General features: G+C 36.1%; 1 protein-coding gene across 2 annotated transcripts in view; it reads right to left on the reverse strand.

Annotated features, from left to right (window-relative positions):
• MARCHF6 (membrane associated ring-CH-type finger 6) overlaps positions 1–27,232 on the reverse strand; it is a 46,598-nt gene extending 19,366 nt beyond the window's left edge. Inside the window, exons 1-16 of one of the 2 annotated variants that reach the window (XM_054381910.1) lie at positions 27,214–27,232; positions 22,766–22,862; positions 21,911–21,984; positions 17,311–17,454; positions 14,267–14,339; positions 12,350–12,518; positions 10,804–10,990; positions 10,442–10,503; positions 8,461–8,493; positions 6,800–6,851; positions 3,444–3,502; positions 2,744–2,824; positions 1,898–1,966; positions 1,713–1,787; positions 873–1,007; positions 271–390 (exon numbers count right to left, since the gene is read on the reverse strand). In XM_054381910.1, the coding sequence (XP_054237885.1) occupies positions 271–390; positions 873–1,007; positions 1,713–1,787; positions 1,898–1,966; positions 2,744–2,824; positions 3,444–3,502; positions 6,800–6,851; positions 8,461–8,493; positions 10,442–10,503; positions 10,804–10,990; positions 12,350–12,518; positions 14,267–14,339; positions 17,311–17,454; positions 21,911–21,984; positions 22,766–22,862; positions 27,214–27,232 (1,449 nt within the window). The remainder of the gene's footprint in view (positions 1–270; positions 391–872; positions 1,008–1,712; positions 1,788–1,897; positions 1,967–2,743; positions 2,825–3,443; positions 3,503–6,799; positions 6,852–8,460; positions 8,494–10,441; positions 10,504–10,803; positions 10,991–12,349; positions 12,519–14,266; positions 14,340–17,310; positions 17,455–21,910; positions 21,985–22,765; positions 22,863–27,213) is intronic. The other variant, XM_054381911.1, reaches the window with a different exon arrangement.
• Positions 27,233–27,505: the final 273 nt, after the last annotated feature.

The raw sequence follows: 27,505 nt of genomic DNA on the forward strand, positions 1-27,505 counted from the left end.
GACATCACAGAGGAACTTGGTTTGGAAGGGACCTCTATAGACAAACTACCCTAATAATCCTGTACTCTGAACATACTTGGCTTATCACGTTGTTCAGAACCTTATCCTGAGTTCTGAGTGTCTCAAAAGACCTAGATTCTGTTGGCAACCTCTTCCAGTGTTTAATCACCTTCATGATTAAAATATTTTTCCTCAAATATGCAGTAGCATACATCGGAATGAACATATAAAATGCTCAAAAATTTATTTGGAAAGAAAAAAAGTCCTTACCACTGATAAGATAAACCTCCTGAGATGTCTATAAATAGGCAAATGAATCATTTCCTGCACAGGATTAAAGTCTGGATCATTCAAATTCCTGAGAAACCATAAAACACCAGGTCTCAATACCTGAAGTAGGAAACAGAAAGCAATATAAGAAGAGAAAATTATTTTTATATTCTTTTTCATTTTAGGTAACAGTGCTGTATGAAGTAAGTTTTAAACATAATAGGGGTATTTGTTGAACAAGGTTCAAAATGGGACAGAACTAGAACAAAAGAATATTATCTTTGAAAAGTAGAGAAGCAATAATAAATTACAAGCTTTAAGATTGATCAGTATTTGAAAACAAACAATTTAATGTACTTAGACCCATTTGTAGGCAACACCCGTATTTAAGGGCTGTGTAAACTGAAAATCTCTAAGTAAAATATACTCTAAACCATCAATTTCCACTCCAGTAAGTACCAGTGTGGCCCTTTTTACAGAAAGCTGAAATCCTATACACACACCGAGAAGTGTCGCAGCGATATCCACACATGAAAAATTCAACTAACAGTCCAAGTTGCAAACTTCTCTGTTACAAACCAAACTTGTTCTTAGAGACTTACCTCTCTCAGTAAAAGAATGAAGGATGCAAAATAAAAGACGTAAACCATTCCGACTAACCAGTGCAGAAACATTGTTGTACCTGGTGCAGATTGAAAGCTCAATTCTCTGTCTTTCAAAGTGGCATCGAACATTTCCTAGAAAGTAAGTAGAAGAAAAAAAAAAAAAAAAACAAAAACAACAGAAGAATGAAGTTTGGCAAACCTCCACAGTTATTAATTTTGTTCAACCTAGATCATATATACTGCTAGGCATTTAATTTAACTATCTGCCTTATAGCATTTGATTAGAGGGGAAAAAAGGTGCTAATTCAGCATAAGAACAGAAAATAAAGACCGAGTTCTGACCAATTTCTTTCTTCTGACAGAAAGAAGAAACACTAAAATACAAATATATAAGTTATAAATCAATTCAAATGAAGTTGCATTATCAAGGGAGAAAAACTGTCTTGAATTCCAAGCAATCACAGTATACATCTTATCCAAAACAGAAAGAGGTTTGACAACTATTAAAATACGACGTCATTTCACATAAGATGGCTACATAAAGTTTATTCACTACACAAGTTTGCCTGAGTTCATTCAGTGGTCTTATGAATGTAGAAAAAAGGATTTGGATCTTCTTTAATAATAGCATTTTAATTTGTATTTAGTAACAAAGGACAACAAAATTAGCACAAGCAGTACCTAAAAAAACCCTTTGCCTCTGAAAACACTGTTTGTAAAACCAAAAATGCTGTCAAACTTGTATCAAAAACTCTCTTCTGATCAGAACTTTTTTTTTTTCCCTTAAACTATAAGCACTGTAAGAAAAATATTTTATCCCACTTATTCCCTTCTTACCAAAGAGCATATATCCAGCCACCAGCCACAGATGAGAGGAAACACACCAATTTCAACCACCACTAGCAAGGAAACCTTTAGGGAAAAATGAGAAAAAGAACATCTTTCTAATATAACAAAAATTACTATGAAAATTACAATATAATCTTGAGCGGGTTGTTTGTCAGATGCAAAAATAGAATTACCTTGACAACAATATAGCAAACTCCTAGTAAACGCCGTGATCGCTGAAACTTAACAAGTGCTGCCAAACCCTGAACAGTTTTGTCAAGAAAATAGCTGAAAAATACTTCACAACATACCAGTTTGATTAATATGAAACCTTGTATTATGTGGCTTTTAGCAGCAGGAAATTTTATAAAATACAGAAGTAAAATAGGAAGTATGTATTTCATCAGGTTTCTATTTTCAAAATTGGCTGTGACTGTAAACCAAAATCTGATGTCCTGAATTGACCTCCCCAGACACACATCTGACATGAGTAAGCACATTACAAAACTCCTAGCCTACCTCATAGCTTTCCTTTTCATGCAGTTTGAAAAGAAATTGTCATGTTTTCCATATTACAGTTTGAGAGTTTCTTTCATTTTCTTTTAGGAGGAGAACCAGAGACACATGAATGAATTGTTCTACCACATAGGCACTGCACACTTCACATTGTCATAATCCTATTTCTTTTTCTGCTATATAACTATATAGCCCACAGCAATACTGTAAAGGGCAGCGAGCTATAAGCAATGGTTCTACACTCGTCTTCTCAAATGGACCTTTAGAAATCTAGTCAGAGGCCTTCAAGTAAGCATGAAGTCTACGATTTTGCATTGTTAAACATGTGTTCTAAAGAATGCAGTCATACTGACGACACTTAAATGCCAAAAACAGAAGAGACCTTTTCTTCTCATTTCACCACAAGAGTAGAGCAGAACAGTAAATTAATTTCACTTACATCATGTCTGTGCCTCCTCAAAATATAGTCAGAAAAACAGTTTACATGTAAAATCTGAACCAGGTAACTACTGACAAAAGGATACATGACAAACAATCAGAGTCACTGCTAGCAGAACATATCCAACTATAGTTGTAATCAGGCCTTCAAAGTGAGATGCTTGAACCTGGAGGGTATGGCAAAAAAGAAAAAAAAAAAAAATAAGAGTTTCAGTCTCTTAGCAGGTTATGCCTCTTTTTTATGTCACTAAGATAAACTCCAAATCTTGACTCTTCAACAAGAATGACAAATTCCTTCATTTTTTACTTAATCTCCATCAAGAACAGGAAATGTTTACATTTACTGAAGAAGTCTAACAACTACTTTCTTCAAAAGTGAAATAATCTCCATATATGAAACTGTCACCATACACTATCCACAACCTCCTAGCTTTCACTACCTGTTATCATTATATGAAAAATTATTCAGTATACAAATTTAAAATCTATATGAGGAACAAGAGGCTGTTAAAAAAAAACAGCACAAAAATGTATACTGGTTTTTTTTTGTTGGTTTTTTTTTTTTTTTTACCAAAGGAGCAAAATTCACTGGAAGGGTACATAATAGAGGAAATGGGAAAGGGTGAGAGAATGGATTAAAAAAGGGTTTGAGGAGGAAAAAAAAAAAAAAAGAGACACTTGAGGTTACTTTTGCAATCACAAATAGTGGAAGGATGCTACAAAAAACATTATGATTAAGTAAATGGTGTCAGTTTTTAAATTTTGAAATTCTAGAACAGTACTTACATATTCCTCAAAGCCCAGGCCAACAATGGAGAAGTGACCAATGTGGTATGGACAAAATGCTGCACAAAATAAAGCAGAAAGAAGGGGGTGAAAAGCCATGAAAACTGCTAAATGGAGTCTTATTGGCAGGACGGTATTGTAACAATTTGCAGGATGGTATTGTATTCAGCTTGCCACTTTTTTAACAGCTACAAATTACTGTGCAAATATTTGGAAGTATTCTATTTCTATAATTTTATAAACACTGAAAATCAGATCCTAATTCACACTGAAAGACTAACAAACAGTATAAAACTACACAGAATAAGAGGACAGTCTTTTTAGTTTATCTTGCTGTGTATAAATTAATTCTTGAGTCTTACGTATTGGGTACTACTGGTCTGATAGACTGCTGTAGGAACTGGGTTTTGTATATTCACTCTCATGCATTAGAAAAATGGCCATTCTACTTGCTTTAGCAAGGCTTCACCTTCTGTGCTTTAATTCTTAACAACACTGTGAAAAATGCAAATTCCTGCAGAAATCTCTGAAGGGAAGACATGCCCCATGCCTGGAGACATTGGAGGTCAGAATTGATGGGTCTCTGAGCAACCAGATGTAGTTGGGGATGTCCCTGTTCACTATAGATGACCTCTAGAAGTCCCTTCCAACCCAGTGCATTCTAAGATTCTATGATGAAGGAGAAAAAGGTGATGCTCCACTGAAGCAACTGGTAAGTCTTTTACTTTCAATTAGCGTGATAAGATCTGTCATCATTCCTGAGAACTCACTCTTGCCAATTTTGAGACCTCAGAAGTAAACTGAAAAGCACAACTTTCCCCATTTTTGGATACATGTGTATTTTCAACAGGATCAAGTAGTTGTTTTAGGTCACTCTCTGGTCTTCTAATCAAGATAGAAAGGACTACAGAATTCAGCTTCACTTTCCTACAGAAGTGAGTCAATAGGAATTACAGAGGCTGCAGTAATGGCAATGTTTTATTTTCACCTATACTGCCTTCATTATAATCATGATAATCCACACTGGGGACTACTGTAGACTAAATATAGCCTCAAATGGAAAGTCTGATGATTTTCTCTCTCTTCCTCATTTCCATATGAACAATATGTAAAAAGAAAACTAGGAAAAGATTTTGCATTACTCTAATCAATGGTAAGAAAATTTTAATTTATGACCCTTTCAGAGAATCAGCAGTTACTGGGAACAGCAAAAATGTGAAAGGTGAGGAGAGGACTAGCAAAAATCACACTTAGTTCCTATCAGGCATCAGATTCATGACTAAAAGTCATACTTTTTTGACAGTGAAATTATAGAACACAGTTCATGTGGATTTTTTTAAATAATCTTAAAACAGAATTTCTAAGAGATGCCTTTTCTAAAAATCATGAAGGTGTACAAACTCCTCTATGAGTATGAATAAGAGAAAATATTATGTCAAACTTAATTAACATGTCCAAGAAAACATCACAGAAGAATTTCTGGACTAGTAATTAAGGTTGCAAATGATTTCCTTCTGTTTTCTCTTCTAGAAAGTACCTCCTGTGACATTTAAACTCACCAGGACTGTAATTATGAATAACTAGAGATTTGGCAGCTGTAAATTAGGCAGCATTATTTACTGGGATAGATACTAAAAATAGACTTGCGAGGGACAAATTGAATTTCAGATCTACTGCTTAACTGCTTGGGAAAAATCACTCTCCTCCTCTTCTCTCTTTCCCACTTGATAAAGCACACACAGCTACTGCAAACACATCTATATGATAACCTTATTAATTATTCCTATTACTTAATTTGATTGAAGGATTGTGTACCCTCTATTTATTAAAAAAGCCTAAATTTTATAGAAGGTATAAAAGCCTAATTAACTTATGAGAACTACAGATTAAAATAAACTAATTATCAGAACAAAATAATTCAAGTATTTTCCAGCTCTCATTAGAACGGTTATCGTTTCTTGTGCATACACACAATACTTTCTTTTGATCTGATTTGTTTCAGTAGCTATATGCTTAAATCACTGGTTCAGTACTGTAAGCTTTACCAGCAAAATTTTTTTATTTACAGTATGACTTCAGTTTTTACAGTTCAAGCTCTTCTGCCAAGAAATTCCACTCAACAAAACAAAGCAACACCACCAATCCCTTTCTAAACCAAAAAAAAAATTAAGGCAAGTGAAACTGTTTCTGGATTTCTTCAAGTGTATTAAATGCTCTATCTTGTTACTGAAATGTTACTGCTTCTGTGCAGTTATGTGTAACCAACACTAATAAACTTGGGCACCATAATCCAAAGGCTACTGCTAGCAATCGAATAAGCAAAATTGAGGCACAGGAAAGAGCTGTTATTCTCCCATGTCACTCAACAGATGTAAGGTACAGGAAAAAAAAGAAAGAAAAAAATCCTGAATCATGGTCTCATGCTTCTCAGGAGAATCTTAAAAAAACCCAAAACAAACCAAACCCAAGATTTCTAAATTTGTTCCCCCCACCTTCCACCAGAGCGGAAATGCACATTTACCCTGCATATTATAAGCAGTAAATATCAAATACAAATTGCAGAAAATCTCAAAGGGGAGCCTTACTGCTATTCTCTTAGGGTTCAAATCATTGAAAAATACACATTGATAGTTCGAAGATTTTTTTTTTTTAAAGCTACCTTTCTATCCCTAACTATACATGGAATCAGAACATTAAATATTCCTATCTTGTATTACAAATAGAAAGAGTCTTGTGAATATTTTTACTTGCAGTTCGTCTTCAGCATCTACATAGAGGAGAAAGGAAAATAAAGTAAAATGTGCCACTGATTAAAATTTACTATTTTCTAAAATCTAAGTCAGCCTAAGTTGTGTGAACTAAGGAAACTTGTTCTGGAGTAATTTTGAGTGCAAAATGCAAGCATATTCAACAACTCAACACAGCTATGCTCTTGTGTGCTCCCTCTCCCTCCCAGTTTTGAGCACCGAAAATGGATTATTGATGGAAAAAATGAGTTAACTATATCCAGCAAAAACTGTAAGAAAAACAGTATCTTAGGCATTCCCAACAGTACTGCAATTGCTCAAATTGAATTCCAGGAGGCTCCTCCTTGAACAGTATGCCAAATGAGTATTATTTTTTTGTGATTTGGCTGATGTTATTAAGCTTTTGGTAGACTTCCTATTTTAAATCTATTCACTTAAAGGAATTGAAATGACAAAGCTAAAAGAAAAAATATTTATCGTAATTCCCAGTTCATTTATGGTTCCATTTTTAGATGTCACAACTTATTTATTCTGAGAGAAAAGCCTTCAAGAATCAACCTGCATTATCACTTCAGAAAGGATTTTTTTAAAACTTAAGAGCATACTTACCAAACACAAGTATGAACAACGTATTTAAAGATACCACCCAAAAGACATGTTCCTGCAAGGAATATGGAGGCAAGAGGGAGGAAAACAAGGAAACAGTACATAAATGTCAGTCATTTAAATAAGCAATTTTACTTTTGTATCTAAGCTTATTCTTATATATAAACTTATTTCATCTGCCTTATATTATCACAACTTGCACACCTCACATCAGAGCTAAGAAATGTGCTTTAACACAAACACTAATACATGCAAGACAGATCATGAAAGCATCTGTTAACATTTAAGGACATTTACCTAAATAAGAGCACTTGTATTTGCTTTAACACTCCTGTTTTGTAAAAATAAGCTTTTATTTCAAAATCAATATAAATAGTACCAACCTTAAAAATAGTTACATGAAGTACATGTAGATATTTGTTTTATAAATGAGGAAATGTTCATATGAATGTTTAAAAATAAGACTGTCACAAGAAACACGTTAAGAAAACTGACAGCTCTCACTAGAAATGACAGAGAGCACATCCCTTGTTTTTAGTATTACTTTTAGCCAAGACATACTTATGGCTAAGTTCACATTGACGTAAGTAAGTTACACTATTTTAAGAATGAGACATTTCATTAAAACGTAAGATATTTTATTTCAGATGAGATATTTACCTACTACAGTATCTAACAAACACATTCATATTTAAGAACTTTATTTCTTTCACACACTAAATGAAATAAAATCTATACTGCTAGAATAGAGCAGAGATCTTTTTTCCCCTTTAAAGGACAAATGGCTTCTTTTCAAAATAAGTGACCTGGCAGATCATACCCAATTAATGCTGTTGTGGCAGGGTAAACTTTTGTTGCCATTGATTCTTTGCACTCTCTCTCACCTGACATCATCAAGTCAGGTAGGATGTAGGCAGCAGAGAGCCCTCTTCAAATAAACGATAACAAAGCCCACCAGAAGATGTGTGTTATGTATGTAAAAAGTAGGGAGGTAATAAATACAGGCTCACCCACAGACAAATGTTAAAAAGCCAACAGCCTTTTTTAGGAGCACTTTGCTATACTACTGCAATCAAATATTTTTGGAACCAATTTAAAAGATATGGACTCCATAAGATAGGCTGACTATGGCAGAGATCTTAAAAAAAAAAGAAAAAAAGAAAAAAATTTGATACTGATATCAAATAATATAACATTGAAGAGGGAAAAAATTTTAAAGGAAAACAAAATAAACCCTCAAATCCTAACGAAGAAAAAACCCCAACTGAACATTTTAAATTTAAAAATATAGTCTACACTAAAAATTCACTAGTGCTGTTCTGATGGTATTAGGGCAAATCAGAGAATTCTGAATGAAGACACTATTTTAATGATGACGAAGAGAAAAACTTAAGGCTAGGTATTTTCAGTGTATGCTTTCTTTAAGTGTCTAGATTTTATTTATAGGGGAGGGTATGATCCAAAGTTATCCATGTATTTCAAGAAGTTCCACTTTTATGCTAGACTTATACAACTCTAAAATTTCTAAAAAAGACAGTTTACTTGAACATGACATAATATGAAAGTCTCTTTAAAGAGAAGTCCCTACTTTTATGATTGTAAAAACTACAATTGACTTTAAAAAGCCTTCTATGGAAGTTCTTGAAATGAAGGATTTCACTTACCAAAAAAACCAAAGATCCATCAAGTCCAAGCATCTGTGAACATAAAGTTGATTTTATTTACTCATCAGAAAAACTAAGCAACACACATCTATAATAAGCCTCATGCACACCAACGTTTAATGTTCAATAGCATCAAAAGCTTTTTTTTAATGCTCAACCAACAGAATACAGACATAAATTCTTAAAGGTAGAGACAGAAGCTAAGTTCTCATTCACTACTGTAAACTCTGTTTACAGTTATCAAAGGCAGTGAAACATGGAGTATCTTAATACACATGTATTTATATATGACAAACCAAATATATGAATCAATGAATTAATACACTATACCTCTCCAAGACTGTGAAGACTTTCTATTGGCAGATGATTTTATCAATCGGTCTATTATGTAAAAACATGTTTAAAAAACTTAATACTAAAATACAGATTTTTTTTTTTCTTCCTAATTGCGAAGTTTATGTTGCACTGAGGAAAACTGAAAGTTAATATTTTACCTTTGAAGTATAAAAGCAACTAGTAAAAGAATAATGTTGATATGCTGTATGTTACTTCACTTTAGAACAGAATTGGCTTCCAGCCAGGGAAGACAGGAAATAAACCTCCATCACCCTGAACAGATGCTATGGGAAGCATCCACAGAACATTCAAAGAGTATAAAAACCAAACAAACCAACCAAACCCAAACAAACAAAATTAAAAGTCCTTCTTTCCCCTCACTTCAAGAGTTTCTTATTATTTTAATCCAGACATCCCTACTCCATGATTACTCCTGTAGAGTACCAGGTTCAAGGCTATTTTGTAGCAGGATTTTGCATCAAATTCTCAGATATTGAAGTTGTGCTTAAAGTAAACCAAGAGCAACTGTTTTTTTAAAATTCAAAAAGCTTGCATGCCATTTTCACAAAACGAAATAGCAGAAAAGCCTACCCCGCTTTTGATAATAAATGCCAACTAGCTATCTACAGCTGATGTCAGCACAAAGAACTCAAAGCAGTTATGAGAGTTTCCTGAAACTGATTCTGTGTTCATGGAGAGGCATCAATATATTTTCAATTACAACTACATGAACATTTCCCAGCACATAAATTTTGTTCAGAAATAAACATGTTCATCTTGAGATACAACAGAATGCTTCAGAAATCTTTATTCATTTACGTCCTTTTTCACTATGTATCTTTCAAAACAAAGAAGGTTTCTCTAAATACAAAACAAAGACTGAGACCTGTCCCTTGTGAGGAAAACTATTTCTACTAGACTGCAATCAAAGCAACAACTGTATCACAGCCTAGAAATACAGTGCCTAGGCTTCACAACTGTCCACCATAGGAACAGGGAGCAAATCACATGAAGCTGCTCTATCTACCTTCAGATAGATTTTGCTGCATGAACTCAAATGCTGTCTTCTTCTAAACCAGCTATAAAAACCCAAAAAAGTTCTTTTTCATGCTACTCTATGATTACATTGTACATGCATCTCATGCTCCAATCATGGAATTTGTGATCCATAAAGAAAACTGAAGCAATGTCCCATTAAAGTGCTCCATCATTTTTTAAGAAATACATTTGTCTTTTGCAAATACGGAAAGAAATAAAGTGTCCTGTTCTCTTTTCTTTAATGCTTTCACGAATACAAAAATGAAGCATCAAACTAAATAAAACACAACATCCATGTGCTCTTAATCTGGCCTATCATCCTTGATGCAAGCTGCAATTAATTTCTAAACCTGACGCACTTGACTTCAGAAAAGTCTGTGCTAAAACATATTTTAAGCTGCTACTATACTATAAATCAAAGAAATGCCTTTTTGATAGTTAACAAGTAGCATAACAATATTTTGCGTTTAACACAACTACAGCATCTTACTGGCAGTTTTCACATTAGACAAGAGCATCCAAATCTATCCCAAATGGATTTTAAACACAGCAATGATACAATTAATGAGTCTAAATTATTCTATACAAGGATATGATTCTTACTCACTCGCTCCCAAGTAAGTTCTTCTGCTGCTCGATCCCATTCCAAAGCATTCCAGTTCATGTCATCTGAGGAGATAATGGCCATTTTTACATCTACTAAGACTAACTCAAAAAAGATGTAACCACTTCATGCTATGTTTTAAATTAACAGAAAAACTTTAGTGTATAACATTCAGCTCACAACTGCTGATAGCTATTCAGTAAGTAAATTCTTCAGCACTCAAAAGAAATATATGAAATTTGCAAAACCAAGATAAGCTGAAGTGGGACTTTACACAGCCTCTTTGAATTATGACAGTCCTATTTTCAATGGTTTAATTTATACTTAAAAGAACTAGAACATTACTGTTTTGAGTCACCTGTTACCTTGTGCTCCATTGTTTGCATCTGCTGCATCTTCTACTACAGCATCTTCTTCATCTTCATTATCCTCCTCCTCTTCGTCTACTTGTTCCTCTTGAATTTCAGGGTTCTCACCTACAACTACATTCTCAGCACCTGGGTTAGCAGGTTGATCAAGCACAGCATTTTCAACACCTCCATTTACAACAGCCTGAGCCTGCAGAAACAAGATTTAGTATTCAGTTAAATTGATCAACCTCTCCCTGTGCTTTTATCTTGCATATAGAAAAAACACTATAAAAATATGTTAATGATGTATTATTTTAGACAAGCATGAAATTTTGGATCACTTAACCTTTTAAAAGAGGAAGAGAAATATTCTGAATTCTTCACATGGTAGCTGAGGTTGGAAAGGACCTTTAGTAATCATCCAGTCAACTCATCTACTTAAAATGGTGTCAGTTACACCACCTTGCTCAGTGCTGCTACACGTTGGCTTTTGAGCAACTCGAGAGATGTAGACTTCATAATCTCTCTGAGCAACCTGTTCCAGTAGTTGGTCACATTTACAGTAAAAGAAAACCAAAACACCACATCTGTGGGTTTTTTTAATTTTTTGTTGCTGATGTTTTTATTTTACCTAAACAGTTTCCTCTGTTTTTTAGTTTGAGCCTGTTGTCCTGTCACTCAATACTGCCAAGACTCTGTCTTATTTACATCCTCCTGTCAGACACTGATAAGGTCCACTCTGAGTCTTCTAAACTCCACATTTAACAGGTTTCAGCTCTCTCATAGAGCCTCTTCTATGTCAGATTCTCCAGTCCTTAAATTTTGGTTGGCTCTTCACTGCACTCACTGCAGTATCTCTGGGTCTCTTTTGTACTGGGGGAGCCTAGAACTAGATACAGCACTCTAGATATGGTCTAACCAGTACTCAGTAGAGGGGAACTCTCTTGATCTTATGGAAACTATCGCATTAGAAAGATAATTAAAGGACAAGTCAGTCATCAAGCTGAGGATGTCTATCTTTGTCCTTTAGGAAAAAAAAAAAAATCACATTTATGACAAAATAAAACAAAATTTTCACTATTCCCCCCCGTGCAGTTATTTTTTAATCATCTCTTCTCCTGTAAGCACATGCAACAGAGAATCTCCAGCTTCATGTTTCAACAAAAGCTGCAGCTGCTTTGAGAACAGTGAATCGTTACCTCACAAACTACTGAAATACTCCTGAAAAAAGACAAAAAAGCAAGCTGCACCTTCATGGATTATGGCTAACAATTCAGCTTTACATGCACAAAATCATAAGTGTAAGGATACTAAGATAAACTAAACAATGTTAAAGTTACTTTCCAAAATCATATCACAACAACTGCATTAACATTCTCTGTTATAAAACTTCAAAAATTTAGCAGTGCTATAACTGAGTTCATACATTAACATCTTCAACTGCTTCTAACCAAAGATACCCTGCAGTAAGGTAACATTACTGCTGGGTTCTGATAATGTATTTATTCATGAAAACATATTTTCTGAATTTATCATCAACTACTGAGCAATTAAGTTTGACCTCATTTTGTTGACCAACACCATTGACTGGCTGTTGTTGATTTTGTTCCAGCCACTGCGGTGCTCCTCCATGGACGATCTGTTCACGTAGCCAAACTAGGCTTATAAATGCACACAGAGTGCATGTTACCACAAAACAGCCCTGCAAACAGTCAGCCAGTAAGTTCTCTCTGTAAAAGAAAGAAAAAAACAAACATTAATGACAAATAATTTAGCTAGTAATTTAGTAAATTGAGTTGTTGTTAACTACCACAAACTGATCCACATAGGCCAAATCAACAAATAAATGTGTATTTGTGGCAAAAAAAAAAAATCTATTTGTGTCTAGGTGAAGGAAGTACAGATACATAAATTTTATGTAATTAAAAAAAAAAATAAAATCTGTCCCATGACAGTTTCTTGTAGAAAGGCTGTATGTACCTGTGTACAAAAGGTTTTAAGGGCCAAGATAAACAGTGATTTGGAAAAGGTTTTATTTCCTTCTGGTTTGATTTGTAAAATTACTACTGTTTAAACATAAATATCCCTGAAAAACAGGATCTGACTCACTGTGAAGAAAAGATTTGAGAGTAGTTCAGGAAAAATAATGGAGAACAGCAAAAGAAACACAAATAGTTGCTAAGTAAATCGTTTGCTACAGTAAAAGCCTGTCTAAATGGTTAGATGCTTAACATTGAGTCCACTGAAACATTTCATCTGCTCAGCTGCCCTAACCAAAAGAATGGAACTGCAGAGTTTGCCTTCAACTGATCTACATTTTAGGTTGTCTTGTACCTCAGTTATTATCTCTGTACTTTAAAAATCCTAAACTGTCAAATCATACATAACTGTAAAGCAGCAGCAGAACAAAGTTTGGCTAGACAACCGAAATTAGGCTTTCATGCAATGCAAGAAATATTTAAATTGGCTTAATCTCTAACTCTAGGTACTCTCTCCTGCTTGTTTTCCACCTTTGTACTGCTCCTTGACCACAGTGAATTTGCTCACAAAACCAACTACAATATGTTCTCTAAAATAAAGAGAAAAAACACCACCACAGTACTCTGCCACCCCAGAGAAGTATCAGTCTGGCTCTCCAGGCAGGTATTCAAGGTTGAGTTGCCTCAGATTCTTCTCGAAGAATAAAAACAAAACCTACGCTTATTGGGAGACAACAGGAAAAATACTGTCACTAATTTCAAGTAAGCACCTCTCTCCATTAATAAAAATAAATGTAACATGACCTGGTGTCTCCAACCAACATTCACCCAAAATTTGCTTGGTGTGCAACTGATTCTACTCAAACTGTTTCAGTTCCTCAAGTTCAAGATAATGAAAAAAGTCACAACCAGCCTGAAACTGTTCTCTTGGTATTTACTGATTCCATAAGTAAAATTGGTTTAAAAAGACAAAGATAGACAATATTCAACAGCAAATGGTGTTTGAAGCAGTAAAATTTAAGTGTCAGCTAGAAGGCAATCCAGAAGAAAAAAAAATCCTATCACATAGAAGACTTGGGATGAATAAAATTAAATTTTAAGTTTAAGAATGTAATATGTATTAATATATGAGCAATAGATACTAATATTCTACTATGTGGCATCTGATTTAAACTGTAATTAATTAATTTTATTATTGTCGTTTTGCAGTCTAAGTTTTATTGACATCAAACAAATCTTCATTAACGAGGGCCTATGTTGTAAACTTAGTCTTCCCCTTCCGAAGAGCCTGAACAACAGAACTTCAAAGTGAAATTATTTCTGCTGTAATACTGTTGGCCATACATCTCATTATGCAAAGATTAACAGACAGCTGCTCATGCCACATGATGGAAAATAATGAGTGTAACTGGAAGAAAGGGACACTAAATTCCAAAGCAACCATTTTTACACTAATCAGATGAGAAAAGTTATTAGTATCAAACTATGTGAGTACTTACGTTGACAGAATATCTAATGGCAGTGTCAGTAGTGAGCTCACAGAGCCAGTAAACAAACATTTGTAGATACGACCTGCATGAAGAAACAGAAATGTTGTATAAATTCAATTTTGGTTATAGACTCGCTTGGAAGGGACCATAGGTACCATCTTTTCACCTGGCACCCTAACTAAATTTATGACAAGGGAAAAATAACCCCCAACTTTCAGTGAACTAACTGAACTCAAGATCACATGTAACCATGCAGAGCACATCTGCCTTTATTTTAGTTGATATTCCTGATAAAGTATACATTTTTGCCATATTAGGTTAGATTCAGGATTAGTGAAGACCTGTCTCCAGCACTGATCACACCAAAAGATGCCCAAGACAAATATGAAAACAGGTTGAAATATACTTGCAGCAATACTTCCTCAGTACATTGTTACATGCTTCACAAAAAGCAACTCAGTTTCTCTGCAATATCATCTCAATGCTAATAAATTTTTCATGGATTCTCTCTCACCCCCATTAATTTGTTCAATTGTATGTTGAATCTATATAAACTTTTGGTATTATAACACCTAGTAGCAAAGTCTCACCATTTTATTATCTGTATTAAATAATCATCTTATGGATCAGTACTTCATGCTAGTTAATGTTTGAGTTTTATCACAACTCTTTAGTTATATAATCTTTAAAGTAGGTTAACAATATGTACAGTCTGCTTCAGAAAATTAAATCCAGATCCATAGGACACATATTCAGAACAGGGTAAGGGAACCTGTAACCAGAAGCACCCATAACCAGAAATGCAATTCCTAAGATTCCCATTCCACCCTTTAAGCAGGCATAGAACATGTTCAGTCACACTGCACTCAGTACTACTTATGCATTTTATATTGAACAGTCCTGAAGCAAATGTGGCAAGGTGATTCTCTGATGTCTGTTTCAATAGTTTGTCTCTGCCTACCATCTAGCAACAGAGTGGGGGAATTTCAAGGTAGCAAGATGGTCGTGAACTCTGCTGAGCAAAAGAGGCTGAAGAACACAAGCCTTTTAACGTCTGGTCACACTACACCAGTAAGAAGCCAGTGTAACAAAAAACACTGAGATTTTATGGAGTAGGAAGATGATGCTATGAGGATAGGCTGAGGGAGCTGGGATTGTTCATCCTAGACAAGACAAGACTTTGGGGGAACCCCATAGCTGGCTTCCAATACCTGAAGATATACCTATAGGAAATATAGGAAATATATGTAGGAATACCTATAGGAAAGCTGGAGAGAGACTTTTCATAAACATGTCTAGTAATAGGACAAGAAGGAATAGATTTAAGCTGAGGGAGAATAGGTTTAGCCTTGATCTTAGGAAGAAGTTACTCAGTACGAGGGTAGAACAGGCTTGCCCAGAGAGGTTGTGGATGTCTGCTACCTGGGGGTGTTCAAGGCCAGGTGGGATGAGGCCTTGAGCAGCCAAGTCCAGCTGAGAGGCATCCTTGTGCATAGCAGTGAGATTGGAGTACATCATCTCTAAGTTCCCTTCCAGCCTAAGCCATTTGTTAAACAGAATCTCTAAGCTAGGTGGTTTTACTCACAGATTTCACTTGCTCACACTCATACAAGCACATCTACGCCAAAGTGATCTGGACAGGATCACTTGTGGACAATGCTAAAGACAAAGGATATTAGCTAGCAAATCCTCACTTTATTTCTTGGATTCTTCTTGCTTGGTACTTATGAACTGATTTTAGATTTGCCTTTCATACTTTCCATGAGTGGGTGCCATTTGGGATCTTTCCATCATTTTGTTTCATCCCTCTTGAGTCTCAGGCAAAATTCAGAGTTCTCCTGTTTTCCTTATCTGCAGTTCTTACCACTCCAGTCTTTTCGTTCATCTTGACACCTTACCTTTAGTCTGTTTGTTTTCCCTCTGAATTTGAATGAAACCTCATATACACTGCTCTTTGTCAAACAGCAAACACTCATTTCAGCCCTTCTGCTGGTTCTCACGTAGGCAATTCCATTCATACTTCACTCACACCAATTTAAGAAGCTCTATTATACATTTCTACAATTTTAACTGCTACACAATTACATGATGCATGTATAGAACCATTCTCTTCAGCAATAATACTTTTTGTTTAAAAAAATGGCAACTGAATCACTCCATAAAAATACCTTCATGTGCCACATCAGTATGTGAACTCTGATATCTGAACTTTGAGATAAAGGAGGCACTTCAGACAAAGCCCCATTCTAGCATTTCTTGCTGCCTTAGTGTAAACAGTCACAGTACCCAGTGTACACCCTTTTCTTATCCCATGTACTTTGGGTATGTTACTCTAGGAACCATGCAGCTAAATACAATTATCACAGAGAAAAAAAATCACTTTGGACCACATTGGCTCAATCATAATTCTCCGAACAGATCATAGCAAATTGTACAACTGAGTTTTTTCATCCACTAATGTAAATAACAGAACAGGAACAGCATATCACAGTGTGCTGGAGGTACACCCAGAGACATAAATTCCTTCTGCTCAACTATGTAACATGTATGCAATACAAAAGTGAAATTATCAAAATAAAGAATGTAGATTTTATCCCACAGTGGGATAAAAGCCTTTAAAAAAAATTAAGAGAAGTTTTAATAATCAATTTATGTATGACTAAAGGAATTTCACTTTTAATACTAAAAGTCATACTGCATGTCATTCATAAATGGTTAGAAAAAACAGGGCAATTCTTCTATCCCAATATTAACGAACAGTATAATATAAAAATTTCCATGTAATTTTAAAGAAAGCAATTGAAAAGAGTAATTTTATTGGAATAATACATTTAAGGCCATTTTATGCATTTTTTCCTACTTCTTAACACCTTCCTGCTGGCTTAAGAGATAAACATCAAGAACTCGAGTCAAAAACAAGTAAAATTATGTCTTTGAATGTATGATTATATTTTTTAAAATAAAACCAACAATAGTCTCACACAGCTCTGCTGCAGGAAGTGGTGTATTTTCCTGCATATAAAAGTTACTACATTACAAAAATTAATACTTACATGCAGTAAGAGGTACCACTCCCAACCATGCAAAGGCCACAAGTGTATAATGAAACCAGTATCGTATTGCTGTGCCAATACTTGTAACCAGTCCAGCAAAGATGTCTTGGATTGGAAGCCGTGAAGGCATATCTGGGGAATAAACTGTGCAGAAAAGGCACTTATAAAATAATTCATCCTTTAAAGAAGCCTCTATATAAAAGTTATGTCAACTACAAAATCATTGTATTTGACAAAATTTTGCTAACAGAATAAGCGTATTTTATAGATTCTCAAGAGATGACCCCAAACAAATAAAAAAACCTTCACATGACACATTTATTACACTGTGTACCAAATGGAATGGGATAATAAACTCCATGTTAGTTTTTAACTTAAAGAAGTTTCCTTAATAGCTTGCTTTATTAACTGTAAACTATAATTCTCAAAATAAGCTCAAGCATCCAAGAAAAAAGACTAGAAATTCATGAGCCCTCCTCCTCAGCACTACCTCAAAGATATCCCTGTTATTCATAAATCTAGTTCAAGGTAACAGAATGAAGAACAATAGCAATTAGCAATTTTCCATACCGTCAACTTATTTGTGCTAGATAATTTAGACTTCACTTGCTACCCAAATGCATACCAAAAAAACCCAAAACAGATGCCAAACTGAAGCACCACACAGACAGAAAAATGGAAGGGATGTTATTATGTAATCTACAGACAGTGAAATTTACACAGAATGACTTTTACTTTCTCTTTCATATCATGCAGCATTTCTTCTATGGTCACTCCTATTACAGAGCATAATGCAAATCTCTCAGTCTATGTAGAGATTTTCATAACAGTAAATTTTCTTGAATTTTAAATTCAACACCTATATATTTCATAAACCTGTCCCTACCCAAAAGCCAAGAAAAACACTGACAAGACTTTTTTTTTTGCAAACAACTACAAAACATCTACCTCTAACCATTTCACACAACTGCCTGAAAGGAGGTTGTAGCAAGGTGGGTGTCCGTCTCTTCTCCCTAGTATCAAGTGATAGGATGAGTGGAAACGACCTCAAGTTGGACCAGGGGAAGTTTAGATTGGATACGAAACTTTTTCCCTGAAAGGGTTACTGGACTGGGCTTCCCAGGGAGGTGGTTGACTATCCCTGGAGGTCTTTAAAAAAGGCACAGATGTGGTGCTAACAGATACGGTTTAACACCAGACTTGGTAGCATTAGATAGCAGTTTGGCTCGATCTTAAAGTTCTTTTCCAGCCAAAACAATTCTATTATTTCATTAGCTTCTACACACATGTGGATGCAAAGAAGTAGTAATGCACAGTATCGATAACAGATTTGAATAAAGAAGATAAACCACAGTTAGGAGGTGCAAAGTCACTGCTGCTTGCATGTTTAACAGTCATGTTGGAAACAGCTGAGCTCAAAGATTAACACAATTAATGGACTAATTTTTAAAGCATCAAATACTTAACTACACAAGGAAACTAATTTTTTATAAAAACTACTAAAGTATTTCCTCCCCTTTGATTTAAGAGTCTGAGAAATACTGCTCCATGCAATCTGCTTTCTTTAATAAACATCCCTACTACCTTTACATATATTCGTAATCGTCCTTTTACTAATTTTGGAGAGGAAGCCTCTACCACAGAAGAAAGAAAAAAAAAAAAAGAAAATTCTTTTTTCTTTAGGGATATTTCTCAAAGTTTCTGTAAAGAGAGCTCAAGAACATAAAAAAGCAGTATCAAAACGCCGAAGCCAAAGAATGTCAAATGTTTGGTGCATTGAAGCAACATCTGGATTATATTTGACAAACAGTAACAACAAAAAAGTAACTATAAAATAAATAGTAACTGGTTTTAAATTTCAAATGTTCTCATTTGTCAGGTTGTGAGGAATTTGTTAAAAAAAAAAAAAAGGATGAAAAAATTCAGCACTAGGGAAGTGAAGCTGTAAGAACATAGAGCAGTAAATTGAAAGCAGGGGCACAAACATTTTGTCACTGTCAACCAATCTACAATTTTCTTATTACGGAAACAGATTTGGTATATGATTTGATAGTACCACAGAAAACGCCAGCTGAAAACTTAACAGCTCACACTAAACAAAGATCCTGGAAAATTACAAGAGGAGACAAGCAGACCTTTGTTAAGGGTGCTAAAAGAATACCTACCTTGTGCATAATTGTTACACATTTATGGTATCACTTGGACAAAATTAAAATCAGTAGATACCTCGAGGCTTATTTTTTCATTTAAAAAAATTGACCAACTGTAACAGACGCTACAAGAAAAACATTAACTTTAAGAATTTATTTGTTAGAGGGAATTTGGGAGGTTTAAAGTTGCTTTTAAAAATGCTTCTTTCAGGAATTACTTAACACTCAGAGAGGTTTGTAAAAAAGGATGCCCATCCTAAGTCAGTAAAGCTGAAGTGGTTATAAATGTTAGCACCTCTACAAACTCATTTTTTTAAAGGCTTTAGGTTCATAACTGAGCACTTAAATAAACACAAAACGTAGCTACCACTCAGAGAAGACAAGCTACATCCCCCAAATTTTAAGACTGTGTTGATTATTTTGATTTCTGTAGCCAGGGGTGAGGGATGGGGGACAACTGTGGGTTTCACTCTATTTTACCCCACTTCAAAATATATAAAGCTTCTACCACTAGAAGCTTTATAATATGATAAGATAAAGCCTATGTCCTATAACATTTGAGTGAGTGAAACGCAAAAATTCCTTGCATGACAGGAACTCTATGTGCAAGCACAGTGCAGCCCTGAGGCTTGCTGGCAGTGATTTTCATAGCTAATGCCCCCATTTGTGTCTGTCACCTACTGCCATTTTCTCTCCACATTCCACCTCCTTTTATCCACTCCCCACTATCACTGCAAGGACTGAGACTTTGACCTTTGTCACCACGTTATACATCCTCTTCACTCCCTTTCACATGCTTGTCCTCATCCTACCTCCATGCCTCAATTCCCATCCCAGTAATTTTTCCTAACTCAGTTTTAGAAACGGGTTTCTGGCATTATTTACCACAGTTCATCCCAATAAAAAAAAACTAAAATCTTTCTACTAGAGGACAATCAAACCAATTCTTTTTCTATTACAGCATGAAATTCAAACAGACTTTGGCTACAGGCTCTTGTGTTAAAGTCTGTCAAAATGAACAGGTAAAGAAAATAGTTCATTATGTCTTTCAGTAAAATTTTAATACTTTGAATGACAAGCCAGACATAATTGGTCACTCAGTATAATTACATAGTTTCTTACAGATCATTTTTGCATAAAAATAAAGATCCAAAAGATTGGAACTTGATAAACTGTTACTACAAACAACATGCAATTACAAAGGGATGTTTTCGGCAGAAGTTACTTAAAAATACAAATATATGATTTAGTAATTTACAATTATGTCAGAGTGATCCTCATTTTTCTTTGCCTTGATATCTATGACCAAGAACACTTTCACATTAGGATGAATATGCTAGTTGCATCTGGAAGGTTTTAAAATGAGCAAAAAAGTATCAAGGCTTATGGATGGATTAAAACAATTTAGTGCCTGTCCACTGAGGCACAGAAACTAATTATATACATGCATTTGTCTGACTACATCCCATGGTGAATTAGCTTATCTGAAAGAGTTTTAAACCTGGCACAGTTATAGGCCACATCCAACTTTGGTTTGGATGGCTAACATATGTATTAATCCCATCTCTGCCTCATCATTCTCTCTCTAGCATGTGTGACTCTTTTCCAGCTCCTATAAGCATATCCAGCTTCCAAACAGGACATACACATTACCTTTCAAGTAATGAAGGGTAAGAGAAACTAAGGAAACTGAGTGGAAGGCATGAAGGAAACAGTGAAAACATACTAGGTACAGAGGGCTGAAATAATCTGTGCCTGGTACCTGACATGCTACCGCTGTGTGCAGCCTGGCAGAAAAAAGAACCTCACTTATTTCTGCTACTATCGGTTAAAATATAATTAAGAATCCTATGGGAACTATATGAAGAACCACCTTCAGCACAAGGTAGCTAACTGATTTAGTTGAATCTAACATAAAAGGCAATGTAATACTGGGTAGTTACTGTGCCTTGATTGAAATGCAAGCAAAATAACTATCACCAGTCTATCACTTGCATTGTCTGTTAAGACTATTTGAACTGACTTAAGTAATGTAGTAGTGTTGCAGGTAGATAGTTCGAAGGCAATTGAAAACTGGTTTCTAAATTCAAATTTTGCTGTCATTTCACCTTAACATTCAGAATTCCAGATGCTCAAATTTATCAACGATGCTCAAAACATGCTGTAATGTCAGTAACAAAAGAATGGGATTGAGGCAGTCAGAAAAGATACAGAAGAATAATAATTTTTTTTTGGCTCACAAGATTATAAAAGAACCAGATTATCCATTATTTAAACAATTCACACAGTCTGCAATAATTGCAAAAGAACTGCAATTCAAACAAGAATACAGAAGTTAAAACACAAGTTTGGGTCCATCATGCTGGATGAAAAAGTAATCACTTCATACATACTAAGAGGAAGAAAAAGAAAAGTAATTCTGAAAAAATAGGAACAGGAAATGTACTTACTTGGTGTGAAAGCAAATCTGTGCTTACATAATTCACAGTATTCTTTTCTGCTGTGTTTAAGCCATTGAACTAAGCTGCAATAAAAAGCAATTACATTAATACATGCAATTACATCTCTCCACCTTCTCTCACCGTTAAGTAAACTACAGCAATTATCTGTTTTTAAATATAAATAAGCACTATTGGTACTAATTAGTATTGATACTATCAAACAGGATTTAAAATAATATCTTTAGTAAGCTCATTCAGGTCATCAAGTTTCAGAAAGGATGCTGACTGAGTTATGGCCACTCTTCAATTACATCACTTATATTCTTCAAATATGTTACCAAAAAAGCAAATTCAATGAATAAATCCTGGCATGGATACCCACGAGTGACACTAATTCTTACATCAATATTTCACGATATGACATATATAGGCACACACATAAGACTTAGAACTGTTGTACTTGTGAAAGAACAACTATTAAAATACTATAAAAACAAATGTGTGTTATAGATCAGAATGACACCTTTCACTTATTTCCCTGATGAAACATACACTTCAAAATACTAATGCTAGATATTCTTTTTATTCATATATATTCATTCTCTATTCAAGCGGGGAGGTAAAAAAGTGCCAACATACTGATTATCCTGCTTAGTTTTCATGAAGTTGACATATGAGCAGAACTGTAGTCTTAAATACAATTACCAGTGCTTCATCAAAACTCCTAACACATTTTCGTTGAAAATTGGATTGTCTCACTAGTTAACCTTAACACTTGGGAAGCATTGTTTTTAGAAACACGTTAATGTGTTTTATTAAAAACCCCCCAATATTAACACCCCCACCACGAACACCAAAACTCACCATTCCTGGTGAATAAATTTAATACTGCCAGTGCACACACATGGATGATAGAGCGGTTTCTCAGGAGTTCCTTCGGACCGACAGACTCTGCATATATCTGCTGACAAGAACACTAAGCTTATTACAAACATACAAGAAAAATTGTACAATCAAATTCTAGAAACTTTGCCACATAGCAAAAAGAAGGTAGGACAAACTGTAAGAGGATGAAAGATAGATTTTTGTCTCATGCAAGGTATGAAGACTGAGAGATCACCAGAAAAAGCAAAAAATGTTATCTGCCTGACCATGCTATAAAACTGCCCAAACATGTCTTAATTATATTTAAGACTTCTAGCAAATAGACACTGTAAAACCATGAGGTGCTCTTTGCCAAAAGAGTTATCACTAAAAGCACATAGAGATTAAGGATAATCTTCCTGAAAGTGGAGACTGAGATAGAAAAACTTCATCTGAGCTCTAAACAAGTTATACAAAGGCTGAGAAATGATTTGTGTCTAACAACGACTTAAGCATGCCATTTGCTACTCTTGAAAATAACATGGATGTTCCTGAGTACTCTTGATGAAAAAGAAAAAAAAAATTAAAAAAATCAAACAAATAGGTATTTTATGAGTCCACTACCCAAGTTGAATACAGGCATCCACAGTAATCTACAGACCAGTCACAAGAGGAAAGACATTTTCTATTTCTTATTTTGTAATTTCAATTTCAATAATATTTCAATAGGTCCCATATCATATTTATTTTCTACTTTTGACATTTTCTTACAACTAAAGATTGCAATATGTTTTGTGGATAAATAAATAAGTGTAAAACTCTCCTTCTAAAGGACAGATGTCTATTTTAACACCATTCAGTTATCCAGAAGACTTAAACACACAATATTAAATAAATAAAAATCAAGTATTTTATTTGCTTATTGACAGATGCATATCTTCCCTTCACTCCTCCTTTACTTCTATTAAAGAAACAAGCATAAATCTTCTTTATGTTCATTAAAATGTACATTTTAAGTTTAGTATTTCCTCTTTTGTTAGTTATTTTCTCTATCAGCCACTATTCAGCAAATGTGCAAGATCGTAACAGGTTAGAGGTATTTGTTAGAAAAATACCAATTTAGAGTACTGGTGTAAGAATACTGAAAATAAGCACTTTAGAGTCTGAATCACCCATCTTTGTTCTTGGTTGAAATCTCCAAAATTTAATGGTTTCCTACCAAAATTTTCAAAAGGTGCCAAACTTCAGTGTTTTCCATAAAGAAGTCACAATATGACCTTATCTGTTTTTCACAGAGTATCAGAATAGTTTCTACACATAAAGCATAAGAATTCAAGCACAAAAAAACCCTTTATTTCTATCTATAAAAGATATCTGAATTCTTGTACGCAGGCAGAAGCCCTAGAATTAACAGAAACATGCATTCAATACCACATCAATGCTGCTACAGAGACAATAAAGAGTACTTCTGTCACGGCAGTATCAAGTAACTATGTATTGCTGCAAACATCAGGAGTCCTGGGTTTCTCTGCCAACAAGAACAACCAGAATTGCTACTTCACCTAACAAATGATTCTTTTATCACAGAGAGTATTTCCAGATGGCTGCACTAGACAGGTCTCTTGTGTGAGGCAGGACCTACCCACTAGCTCTGGCATGCTCACCTTCCTCCAGCATCCTTTCAAAAAGACCTATTTCACCATAGTAAGCTGACAACACTGGATCAAGTGACAGACGTGAAAGGGCTACTTTAAGAATGCTCTCTGGCATAAAAGAAAGCAAGTTAAAAGCACACTTCTCTGAAAGACCCCTATAGCTCTCTGAACCCAGTCATTAATGGTTGTCTTTCGCAGCAGACTCTTCACTTACTCTCAAGATTGCTGGGAAAAAAATATAATTTGCTTTACTGAAAGCAAGTGAATTCTTTATTTGGAAAAGGATTTCCTCTATTGGACAATTAAAGTAACTTAAATCTAACTGTTATCTTTTCAAAGGTTAGAAGACTTTATAGGTATTCTCACTTGCTTTATAAATCCAAATAAACATATTATGAGTTTAATAATCTGGATCCTTAAAACAGCTGATAACTTCAAATCAGTAAAACTTGCCAAGGGTCAACCTGTAAAGCCATGCATTGTTTGACCTGCTGTCAGGTTCAGAGGGAATTCAGCACACACACACACTTTGGATCCTGGTCTTCATGCATGAGTTCTGGAAAAAAGTGGGTAATACAGTTCCTTTGTTCCCTCAGATAATGATTCTCTGCTTATTTTCTAACTGAATGTTCATCACTGTGATATGTAAAAGTGAAGACGCTATTCAGCAATAAACTGATTTAACTAGAAAGAAGCAGAAGTACCTCTCAGCAGCAAAATGTGGTATCTGGTGCTTTCACAGAGAAGCAACTCCCACATTCAGAAACGCAGAAGCTGTCACTTAGGTCTGACTGTTATTACCCTGACTGCCTTCCCTATCTGAGCTCTCACAGTACAGTCAAGTTTTCTAGCTCCACAACACAACTCCATCAAGCACAGAACCTATCAGAAACACAATGGCTATAATACTATCAGTGGACTGTTAAGAAAAGTCCATCTGAGGTTTTGTAGCAGTTCAGGTCAAAATAACATTACATGTGTTTGTGCGTGTGTCTGTACAAAACAGGAAAGTCCAAATTTCAAGTATAAAGTTTAACAGAAAAGTTTAGTTAAAGGAGACAATGCCTGAAGATGTAACTAACAGATACTTCTTTCTCCTCCTGATCTCTCTGTCCATTTACTCAAATCCTGAAAAAGCAGGTATGATCAAAGATTACTGCTGCTTACAGTCTGTAACAAATTATCAACTACACTGTCTGAACTAAACCCACTGAGACAGATGTACCAACTACTGAGGTTGTGGGAAATCAGCTGGTCATTTCCGAATACGCATTTCACGGTTTGCAATAGTTCAGGTTTTCAAGGCAACCAGAGGCCAAGCAATAGAAGTTTCACTGTGTTAATTTCTTCTAAGTAACTGCCGATTCACAGATGCATGATAGAGTTGCAGCAAAGTTTTAAAATTTAAAAGGTTTTTTTTAAATACAGTAATATTTTGATAAACCATCTATGCTCACAAGTACTAAAGATGTCTACAGCATAACCCTAGGGACACTCTCCAAAGGTGCTCTTATTCCATTTAGCCTGTCATGTGCTTCCAGACTTCTTTTTCTTTTTGATCCTTTCAAGATAGAAAATCAAGTGCCACTAGATGAGCAGCTACATTTAAAATGATACCAAAGTTATGAAAGCCAAAACATAAAACATTTTCCTTGCAACTGTCTCACTACTCCAATATTCATTTACAGTTATTGCTTAAGATGACAAAGCCCAAATACTGCAAGAAACATAGCACAACACACGTCCTTTATTTTTGATTATGCTACAATATGAAATCATGGTTTAGGCAAGTTCTGCATTATCAGATTGAACCACAGTGTTCCTCAACATTCTTTAAGCAGAGCAAAAGTGCTAACAAAACATACTCACACTTGATCTTAAGCAAATACCCTTAAAAATGGAAACCACACATTAAAAAAACATGACTGATCTCTTTGACAACTTCCTTTTTTTTAAATGGGGTGAGTTACTATGTATTAGTCTCTTGTAGAAGAAACAGAGAACATGTCAGCTCCTGCACAGTTTCACAATTTCGTATTTTCAGACAGATTTTCCAACATATGTAAATTTAACCTTGCAAAAGGAGCGGCACCAGCAAAAGCTGCTATTACTACTCAACTGATTCTCTAAGTTACGGGACAGGTATGACAGCTTCCCCCGGCCAAAAGAAAACTGGACCCGGGAAGGATTTTGCACGACTCAGTGTCCCCTCCTCACGGCCTTTGACGTTGCCTCAGTGTACCAGCCCCGGCTTCTGCTTTCTGTGCCGGGGTTTCCTTTCACAAAAACTCTAATTCGTCCCCGAGCCCCTCGCTCCCCACATCGCAAAGCCCCAGCCGGAAAAGAACGCAGCCAGAGGAAGGGTCCGGCGGTCCCCGCTTCCGAGGCGACCAGGCCGAGCCCCGGTAAGGGCCGGTCCTGCGCCGGGGTGTTACCGCAGCACCGCCCTCCCCTCCCCGCCCCCGACAGCTCTCAGCTCCCAGCGGCCGCGGTTATGTAAGGGGCACTCGCGTGCGCACCCGACAGCTCGCGAGCCACCCCCAAACCTCCCCCGCCCCCCCGCAGGGTAGTGGCCCCAGCAAAGGAAGAGGACGGGGGAGGGGAGCACCGGCCCGGGCACCCAGCCCCGGTACACGAAGCTCCTCCGAGCGTAAACAAGCACCCGGCCTGCCTAGTGGCTCCTGGCCCAGGAACGCTCTCCCCTAACTTCGAGGCAGCACAGACAGAGCCCCCGCTCAGACGAGGGAAGGGGCGGGAAGGGAAATAGCGGCGGGCACGGAACGAGCGCAGTACCTTCCTCGACGGTCTCCATCTTGCCTGGCTGACGCAGCGCCGGTCGAGCGGGTGGTGTGAGCGCTGGGGGCGGGGCCGCGCGGGTAAGCGGTGCGGGCACCGGAGAGACTGCACCACGCGTTGGCAGGGCTAGAGCGTCGCTCTCGCCGCTGGCGCCGCCTGGCGGGTGTGGCAGGCCGGGAGGCCCGGAATGCGGGTCGGTGGGCCGGGGCGGCTTACGCCGTGCTGCGGCGGGGTGGCATGCCGGGCTGCGTCGCTCGGCGTCCGGGCCGACAGTCCCGAGGGTAGTTTC

This window comes from Indicator indicator, chromosome 6 (assembly GCF_027791375.1).
Source record: "Indicator indicator isolate 239-I01 chromosome 6, UM_Iind_1.1, whole genome shotgun sequence".
Taxonomy (NCBI): Eukaryota; Metazoa; Chordata; class Aves; order Piciformes; family Indicatoridae; genus Indicator; species Indicator indicator.